The sequence below is a fragment of the Taurulus bubalis genome (assembly GCF_910589615.1).
Source record: "Taurulus bubalis genome assembly, chromosome: 5".
Taxonomy (NCBI): domain Eukaryota; kingdom Metazoa; phylum Chordata; class Actinopteri; order Perciformes; family Cottidae; genus Taurulus; species Taurulus bubalis.
Window position 1 is genome coordinate 24,061,623 of NC_136593.1, and position 9,739 is coordinate 24,071,361.

General features: G+C 40.9%; 1 protein-coding gene across 1 annotated transcript; it reads right to left on the reverse strand.

The window, feature by feature from the left end:
* Window positions 1-2,343: 2,343 nt before the first annotated feature.
* On the reverse strand, window positions 2,344-9,739 carry arfrp1 (ADP-ribosylation factor related protein 1). Its single transcript, XM_079218612.1, has 7 exons — window positions 9,558-9,739; window positions 7,101-7,188; window positions 6,698-6,780; window positions 5,111-5,192; window positions 4,807-4,877; window positions 4,471-4,571; window positions 2,344-3,874 (listed from the first exon to the last, which is right to left on the reverse strand). The coding sequence occupies exons 1-7, from the start codon at window positions 9,648-9,650 to the stop codon at window positions 3,787-3,789; spliced, it is 606 nt and encodes a 201-aa protein (XP_079074738.1). The 5' UTR covers window positions 9,651-9,739; the 3' UTR covers window positions 2,344-3,786.

Here is a 9,739-nt window from a genome sequence, read left to right on the forward strand (position 1 = left end):
TTCTTTCCTCTCTCTTTACAAAGTAGTTTTGTTGCCAGACATAAATGGTTTCCTGTGGCGTCAGCAGTGGTTGTGTTAGTCTTTCTTGTTGTTGGTCATTGTGACGGACAGAGTTATAAAATATCCGGTTAACGTGATGAGCTCTGAGAGGCAGCGCAATAATTATTCCTGTGGAGGAAGTCGTTACGTGACTCCAGCGCGTAATTGCCCGTTAAGAGGTTGTGGTCACAGAAATAAATGCACTGCAAAAACTGTGACTTAAGGCCTCCACACAACGGTGGCCTTTCATCTCTACCATTTATTCAAACGTCAATACAAAACTGTTGATTTGGTCACGAGTACTTTCATACAGAACATGAATATTACCAACAAGCAGTGTGACTTTTTTTCTTTTCATAACGAGGTCACTTTTTCTGAGCTTTCGCACTACGAACAAATGCATGAAATGATCCCGTTGTGTGTCTATTTGAGGATTATCAACCAACAGCATGGAGGCTCTGGAGTCTTTCTTTCCACAAGTCCTAGACATATTATTCACAGGTGAGTATTTCACATTGTGGTGTCATTTAGTGTAAAGGCCTTCAGGCACAGTTCACATTGACACATTTTGTCTCCCATTAAATACTCTTTGAATATTATTTTGAACTGTATATAAGCAATGCCTAGCATCTGTATAGTTATTATAGTATGATCATCTCTACTACAGAAATGTCCTTTAGCATTATTGAGGTTTTTTCCAGTTAGACCTGCTAAACCTGAAAGAGCAGCTATTCTCCAACACTGGGCCCACTGGTCCTCAGAGAGCCATCCAGTGGGCACCAGAGATACTGCCAAATGGTTAGAAATAAAAACAATACTTTTTTTGTTCATTTCTCAGAGACGTTTTTAGTGCCGTTAGCTAGCTAACGTTCCTGTGACTTTGACGGATTAAGTGACATAAAGTGAGTTTTCAGAAATGAAGGAGTGATGTGGAAGAGAACGCTGCGCCAGGAAACTCTGCAAAGCTCGTGGTGAGAAAATATGACCCTGAATGTAATAAATATGGACTCATAATGACAGGCAGTGATGGTAAGCAGAATATGTGTTCTACTCATTACAGTGGGACAGGGGCATACATGTATATATAAATAGAGAGAGAGAGAGAGATAATATTTACAGCGCAGTTTATTTTTTACTTTTTTCTCATTTAATTGTGAAGTTGGTCCTCGAGTTTGTTTTTAACAATCAGAGAGGACGTGTTTGATCTGTTCGCAAACCTGGAAAAACATTTAGTTGGAACGAATACGGGTGAATGAGTGGTACTGAAGCCAATGGCAATTACACTCTGTCTTTTGTAGCTTTGACTTAATTGATAGAGACTATTCTTTATATATACTGAAGAGAATTTATTGATTTATATGATGTTACTGCATTATTTTGACTAGGTTTCATGTCCTGCTTATATTAGAGAATGTGTCTCAGGGCAGAGAAAACACAACTTGCTGACTTCCCGTTCTGCGGTTTTGGTTCCACAGCCACTCTCTCTCGACCCTGTCTGAACCGGTCAAATAGAGGCCGACGGGGCCTTATATGAACATGCTACCGGGTTTAAACATATAAAGCTTGCTTTTGGCCTATATCTGGTTCCTGTCTTATGGAAGAAGTTCCGCTTTATGCTCTTGGCAATAGTTACAGACAGTATAACTCATCCTTGTGACCTTTAGATGTCTGATATACAGACGACCGCTCCCCCTTTGCTATTTAAACTGTGACAATTTTAGAGTCAGAAAAAAGGGAGTCACATAGAAAAGAGGATAAATATCCATTGCTCTTAGAATACGGGGCCCACTCTCATCCTGGGGGTGCACTGACTGTGTGCAGACTGTGTGCAGAGCAGACCAGCAGGGGAGCGGAGTCCAAGGCCTTGTAAAAGGTATGCATTTCATGTATGTGTAATAATGGCTTAAATAAATAACCTTGATTGTAATATAACCTGTCCTGTCAATTCTTGAACACCCGAGGAATATCCTGGAGAGGACTATTCTCCCTTTCAACACACACACACACACACACACACACACACACACACACACACACACACACACACACACACACACACATCAACAATAAGAATCAGCAAATCCGGCCTAAAACAAAGCAGTTAGTCAAAGAGTGAATGGCCGTGCACGACGCTAGATCATATTTGTGATTTGGTTTTAGTCCAATATATCGACACTGTACACACACAACTTCCTGGTGGACACCCCTCTTGTGGCTACAATATACTGGTGTTACTTTGAACCCCTTTGTGCTCATTTCAACATGTGTCAAGTGGGACCATGAAAACATGAAAATGTGTGTCTTTGAGATTAGAAGTTTATTATTTTCATTGACCATATATGTGACTGGCAGAGGACAGTCATTTTCATAACAACGCCATAGATCCTAAGTTCCCCTCCTGGTATAAAGTGATGCAGCAGGATTCAGAGATCACTGCCCGGTTACCCAGCTGTAGTGTCAAACTATGAATGTTTTACAGAAGTCAAAGTATATATGGGGAACATAAAGAAACTAAAACGACAGATTGCTTGAGTAATTATACACTTTATGAAGAAAACCCTCCACTGCATTGTTCTGGTGACGGAGTGAGAACTTTAGGGAACAGCTAACAAGCACAAGAGGTATTCATGTCATATCTGAGCCGTTTCCACTTTAATTCTCCCCACAGAAGTCTTACAAAACTCAACATATCGGCCTTTAGGGCCAGTCATCGGTCGACCCTTCAGTACGGAGCTCCAATAAGCTGCATTGTGCTACGAGTAAATCATGCAACCGAAAGAAGAGTATTAAAAAAAATGTTTACATAGTTTCTTCTCCTTTTCATGGAGAGTTAGACTCAAACTATTTTAGCTCACATTATTTGGATTTTAACTCTCCACACTACACAGCTGCCACAGGAAACCCCATCAAAGTAAAATCCATGACAAAATGTCACAAACCCTTTCCACAAGGCATTTGCTCTCATTTATCCATCATGACCGTGTGATAGCTACGTCTAGCCAACAACGTGATGAGGGGCTGTCAGACGACATGACAACTGGTAAAGTAAGAAAAGTAGTGAACGCTGAGGGGGCAGCGTGCAGATTGGAGAGTTCAAACCTTAAAAACAAAGAGAAATTACATGTCTTCTTTTTTTTGTCACATAACAACAATGTCCATTTTTCTTTTGACCCAGTCACATGACCAAGGAACACTTTTCCATGTCCGTTCTGCTCCTATTCTATTTCTGTGGTTATCAAGGAAGCGGCTCAACCAGAGGCCTGAACAAACGGTTCTGTTAGCTGCAGCATCCTTAATTTGCCGATACACATAAAGTGTGGAGGATGCAAATTTAACTTTGACTTTGAAAATGTGAGCTAAATATTGTTCAGTTGATCTGATACCGCTGCCGTTTTGTATATTTCACATGAGAACCGATGCTTCTTTGCTTCAGCGGCCCCAGCAGCTCCACACTGGCACCGCTGTCCACACGTGAAGCAGAAGAAGTCATGACACCGCTTCAGACAGTGGAACAAGTCAGAGTCCATTCACAGCACATCTGAAATGATGCTTTGTGATCATAAAACTAAATAAAATAAAAACTGTGACACTGTCTGTAAGGAACCCCTAAAAGCCGAAATCCAAACTGTTCAAAGTCACAGCAACACACGAGGAGAGAGGAGAGGGGATCCGCTCCGGGGTTCACGTGGAATGTCCTCAAGGAGGAAGTCGCAGTCCAAAGTCAGAGGAAGCAGAGCAGGAGCTTTCCTACGTGATGTCCTTCTGTCTGGGCGGCCGGTGGATGTTTCGCACCACACACTTCACCATCCAATCGATGCCTTCGTTCACTCCATCCCTGTGTCAAAACAAAGAGGTCACTCACTACTTATTGCTCACGACCAAGTACACAAAAAGGTAAGAGAGCTTTTGTTCACCAGGAAGGCCTCGTGGTGTGATACAGTGATGCGTGCACAGCAGGCCGTACCCAAACTGAAAAGATGCAGCTGAACTCAAATGCATCAGACACTTATAACACCCCAAAGTATTCAGAAATGCAGCTTTTCAATGCACAAACATGGGACTTTAACTTTGGAATATCTCCATATGGAAACGTTTGATTTTGTGTCTGTGCAGTCTGTCCTTTTCCTAGTCCCTTTAACGTTAGCTGGGGTTTTGCAAACATTAGCTCACTTTAGATGCAATGTAACGTAGCTCTTTAACACACATGTCACCATACACCAATTCCCACCCTGATGGGAGGGGCTACCATGCAAGGTGCCATCAGGACTCTAACTGTCATTCATACAACATGCAGGCAATTGCAGATGCAATTTGGGGTTAAATGTTTTGCCGAAGGACACATCGTCACGGACTTCAAATTGCCGATCCTCTGATTGAAGGACGACCCTGATTCACAGTCGCAACACACAGTGAACACAGTAGCAGTCTCACCCTGTCAGCGCAGTACAAGGCTGGACTAAACAATCTCTCTTGCCGATCTTCGGGGCAGAGTCACTGAAGGCTGTTTTAATGTCCGACACTGACAAGCAGTCCTGAGAACAGAGCAAAAACACGACAGGACTGAATGCTGCAACAGAAACGACAACACTGTAAAGAAAAACAATCATTATCTCGAATATAGATTTTAGATTACAGCCTTCCAATTGCTTGTACGGTCCAACAAACAGTTCAAAACTGTAAGATTGAATAAAACGGTGTTTCATGTTTAAAAGAAGTCATGCATTGACCTGAACAGGGTCTCAGTGGGTTAAAAAGATCACACCGTACCGGGACATCCTGCTTGTTGGCCAGCACGAGGAGCGGGACCCCGTCTAACATCTCGTTGCTGATCATTTTCTCTGGAGGAGACAACAGTCACAGGATTGATTCAACACTCGGCAAACACAACACACAATAAAGCACCTCATGGTGTGACGTCGAGTGTCGATTTGGATTCAAGTAATCTGCTCGAGAACACTGGAGCTGATTTTTCGTGTTGGTTGAAAAAGTAAAATTAAACTCAAGCCCGTCGGCAACGATGTCATTATGTTCGGGGAATAAAGTCAGAAAACAACAGAGGAACGTCGCTCACCGAAGGCCTCCTTGGATTCAGACAGGCGCTCCTCATCAGTTGAATCGATCACGTAGATGACTCCATGGGACTCAGCATAGTACTGAACATGCAAATGAGAAAGAAGGAGTCAGAGCAGCCTCCTGGGACAAAATAACCAACACGTCGCCAAAACAATAATGAAACCCTCGAGGTGCCTTTTGGTACGACCGCTGAAGGACAAGCTAGGGGTTCAACTCAGGAAAAAGTCCAGTCAGGAAAAAATAAATTAAAAAAAATCGGCAATTCTAAGATTGAAATCTCTCGCCAGCCTGTGGGGTGATCATGTGCTCGGTGATGTGTGCACCTGTCCGTCTGTCCACGGCTAATCTTACATACTACTGGATCAATCGGCCTGATATTTTCTGCGCTCACTTTTTGAAAAAACTATAACATTTTTATACCGTCACTGACAGCTGACTCCTCACTCCTCTTAACCGGTCGGTATGAGCTGCAAGAGATCAACACCTGTAGCAGAAGGCATGTGCTGCTGTTGACCTTACAGTCTGTTGCAGGTTACTTTTTGCCCTTTGTCGAGGCTCAAAGACTGAAATTCATGGAAATGTTTTAACTAAATTCTGCAGATTAATTCCACACCAGATATGTGATGATCCGCTAAACTTAACCACAAGATGAATACATCCTGAATGTATAGGAGCCGCAATCGAAAATTTAGCTAAATTGACCTTTTTAAGGGGGGGACACACGTAGATCCGAGCTCTACTGAGAGCACTTTTCTAGTTCATAATGTTATGAAAAGAGAAAAAGGTTGTACAATTTATCCATTAATGTCATGATATTTGACAATAAAGATGTAACAAGAACAAATAATTGGAGAAAACCAACCAAGTCATGCTGCTCCAGTCACTGCTTCAAAACATCTGGTTATAAAATCCCCATCTTCTAGTTGCCTTCATGTCAAAATCCTAAAGTTTATGACAGGGCCTTGTTGACTGCCATCACCCAATCAGCAAATAAGATGGTATTTGCAGATGGCAGTGGCTGCTAGGGTTACTGGCAGTTTTGCGTCAGCTAACTGTTGCGTTGGTCATTTATTTGTGAGGATAAACTGCATGAATGATGATTTGAAAACAGCAAAGTTACATCAACATCGGCACCAGCATTTAGAATCGGTGCATCGCTAGTTAGATGAAGAGGTGCACTGCAGTTCTCCCCTACTCCTCATTTGACACATGAAAGGTGACCGCCTGCTCTTATCTGGTTAACATATTGTACAATTTGGACTTCATTCTCAAAATAGTTTTTTGGACTCATACATTTTGGACATTTCTCTTGTAATACTTCTGCTTTATTCTTGATATCTCCGATCATCTTTTTTCTTAACTGTGGCCCTATGTTAGCCTTAGGATACTAATGCAATGTAGTTTCAAGTTTTTTTTAAACCGATCACTTGACATAATGCATTTAGTTTGATCTGGGTTTGGGAAGTTGCGTAATAGAAAAGGTAGAACCTGTTTTTATTTGAAATAACACATGTGTACATGCAGAGAGCCTGCGCGTCAGCGTGAGGCCGGTGAGGATACTGTCGCCGTTTCATCCTTCACTCACTTTGTCCCACAGAGACTGGAGCTCGTCTTGACCTCCCAGGTCCCAGAACATCAGACGAGCTTTGCCCACATCGATTGTGCCAACTGTGAGGGAGATTAAGAAGAAACATTGTACTGTGGAGCAGCATGAGGAATTACACGCATACTGGGAATTGCAAGACAAGTAATATCAGATGATACACAATTACGTTGTCTAAATTGATAACAACAAGCACATATTGACTAACTTCTAGTAAACACTTTTTTTTTTTTAAAGATAATTTTGTAGCTTTTTGCGATATTTCAAGATGTATTTTTTTACTTTAACTTTTTCAATCAACTGACAAAGTTCACCTTCAAAGAAAAGTGTTCCAGGAGTAACAAAGCCATTGCTGAAGACATAACGTACTGGAACGTTCACTTACTGTTCAGGCCGACTGTGGTTGTGATCTTTGATAAATTCATTCCCTTATAGTTCTTACTGAACTTGGTTTTGGTTTGTTCCAGAAAGGTCTGCAAAGAGAGACAGCAGTGAGATGAACAGACTATTCATGTTTATATTCAATGACTCACATGATATGGCAAAGGCTAACAGTTATACAGTAGTTGATCAGTTTTCACCACCATAAATCGTCCTGAAATACCATTTAAACCATCCCAAAGTAAAGGCTAGTCGTCCTAATTAAAAGATAGGTTGAAGTTCCATAAATAAATATGACGCATGCCATAAATAAAACATTATGATTACAACAAAAGTTAGAAATTAGCTCATTTTATGAAAACATGTTTTACATATACTCATTTATTTATACCTCAAAATGAATTGCAACAGATTTGTTGCCCGTCTATTCACGAAATTACGGCACCGGTGCTCGGAATGGCCAAAAAGGACTTATAGTGATTTCTCATAGTCCACATACCATGTCAAATGAAATTGTGGTTATCATAAAATGGTAGGCTTTTAGAAATGTCCTGAAATGTAAAATGGGTTTGTATGTTATATGAAACGTGAAGTCATTGTACTGAAGGAAGCCTTTTTTTAAGTAAGCAAAATAAATCCACCTTCACTGCAAATATGCAATTCAAAATCCCCTCAATTTTTAACTATGACAACCCAGTTTACATTATATGTTGTTCACTCAGAATTATGGAATATAAAAAATAAAAATTTTAAGAATACTGCAATTAATTTGTGTTCAGAAGGAAATTGTCTATAAATATATAACATTTTAAAGTATTCCACTATACAATTTAAGAAAACTAAAAAGGTAAAGTAACCACAAAGTCAAAACACATAGCATATCCCTTGATATTTGACATACTTGATCTTGAATTGTTGAAATTCTCAATGGAATGCAGTTCACAGTGACCACTGACTATGACCATTAAGGAGGTCATTTACTGTACTTCTCACTTTCACATCCAAAATGTGGAGCACTTGGTGGATTGAAGCAAAACACCTCAGCTGCAGGAGCAACCGAGGTCCTACGGCACCAAAGGTTTCTCGTAGCTCACCGCCAGCTTGATGCATCATGTGCGGGTTGGTGCACCTCTCATGCCCGTCAGGCAAACATAGGTCTGCGGTGTATTGAGTGGGAGCGCGCCATTTATTTCAGATTTGGACCTGCAGTTTTAAGTTGGTCAAGGGGTTTTGATTTATTCAATAGAAGTGATTCAATAGTTCCATAAAGGGATGTCCCAACACAACTCCATGTCTGGAGAAAAAATATAGAAGAGTTGGATGACAGATGGAGCTCCGGTGCCAAAGACTTATAAGGTGGTTGTTGTTACAACAGGATGTGTGGTACTTCTCCAGAAAACACATGACATCTATCACACTTCTGTCCGTCCTGATTGAGGGGTCCCTCCTCTTTGTTTCTACCTGTTCAAGTTTTTTTTGAGGAGAGTTTTCCTGTTCCGGTGGGAGAGTCCTGGGACAGAGGATGTTGTATGTGTAGCGATTGGGATTTGGGGCGATACAAAATTAAAACCCATATCGCGGCGCTGATGTCCAATCAAACTTCTGCATTGTCCACGGTGCCTTACGCTCAGTCACATATGTCAGGAGGTGCAAACCATCTCTGCGGCTGTGCAGTAGCTGAGTGCAAGTTTACTCGCTTCAGTACAAATGAGGCATCAGTGATTTTGCACTTTCAGTTCCCTTATTCTGAAGAAATGGGGTTTCTGGATGAGTCATTGGTTAGATGATTTAAATATGATGTGTGGTTAATACATGACATTTTAAAGTTATGTTCTACGACATGAAATATATCAGTCAATACTCTAACATTTTGAGTCTTTTCCGTGTCATGGAAAAGGCGGTTCCTGACAAGTGGCGAAATGAGCCTAAATGTCATCACACTAGTCTGCTTTAGCTTAGTGATGTCAGGCAACCTTGGTGCAGGGAATTAGTTCTTTTCTTTCATTAATTTTTGACTTAAATTACTTTTTATGTCAAATGACACTTCAAAAATCATAAAAGTGCTGTTTTATTGGTTAAAATAATCTTGCTGAACAAACTTGAGTTTCTTTTCCATAATAATCCCAAGTACAATGGAAAGATCTCAATTTACTTTTTGTGGAGGGAACCAGTGCGATGATAACTTCCGGGTTAGCTACAAAACCCTCTTTTTGGACCCTTCAAGCACCCGTACCGTAATTACACCAATAGAGGCGCAACACAACCAAACCGGCTTGATCGTATTCAGGTTTTTGCAAACGACGGCTCACTTGGCCGCAGTCCTCTCAGTCAAAGAAATTGACTGACTGCTGACACATAGGGATGAAAGCAGCACAACACTAATAACACAATGGACACTGCCGTCAGTGGGGACGAACGAGTTCACGTTAACCCTGTTGTAAAGAATTATAAAGTAATTTACCGTTTTCCCAGCGTTGTCCAGTCCCAGGATCAAAACACAGAATTCCTCCTTTTGGAACATGTACTTATATAATCCAGATAATAAAGTATACATCTTGAAAAAATATTGTAAACAACACAATTACTTGCTAACTAGTCATGCCAATATTAGCTTGGTAACATAGATTAGCCTTCATATGAGGC

Bases quoted from the DNA above. Each gene is read 5' to 3' on its own strand.
- arfrp1 (XM_079218612.1), bottom strand. From the start codon at position 9,650: ATGTATACTTTATTATCTGGATTATATAAGTACATGTTCCAAAAGGAG. The intron at 6,781-7,100 runs GTAAGTGAACGT...TCTCCCTCACAG, and splicing joins AACCACAGTCGGCCTGAACA to TTGGCACAATCGATGTGGGC. The intron at 4,878-5,110 runs GTGAGCGACGTT...TGTCTCCTCCAG, and splicing joins TGAATCCAAGGAGGCCTTCG to AGAAAATGATCAGCAACGAG.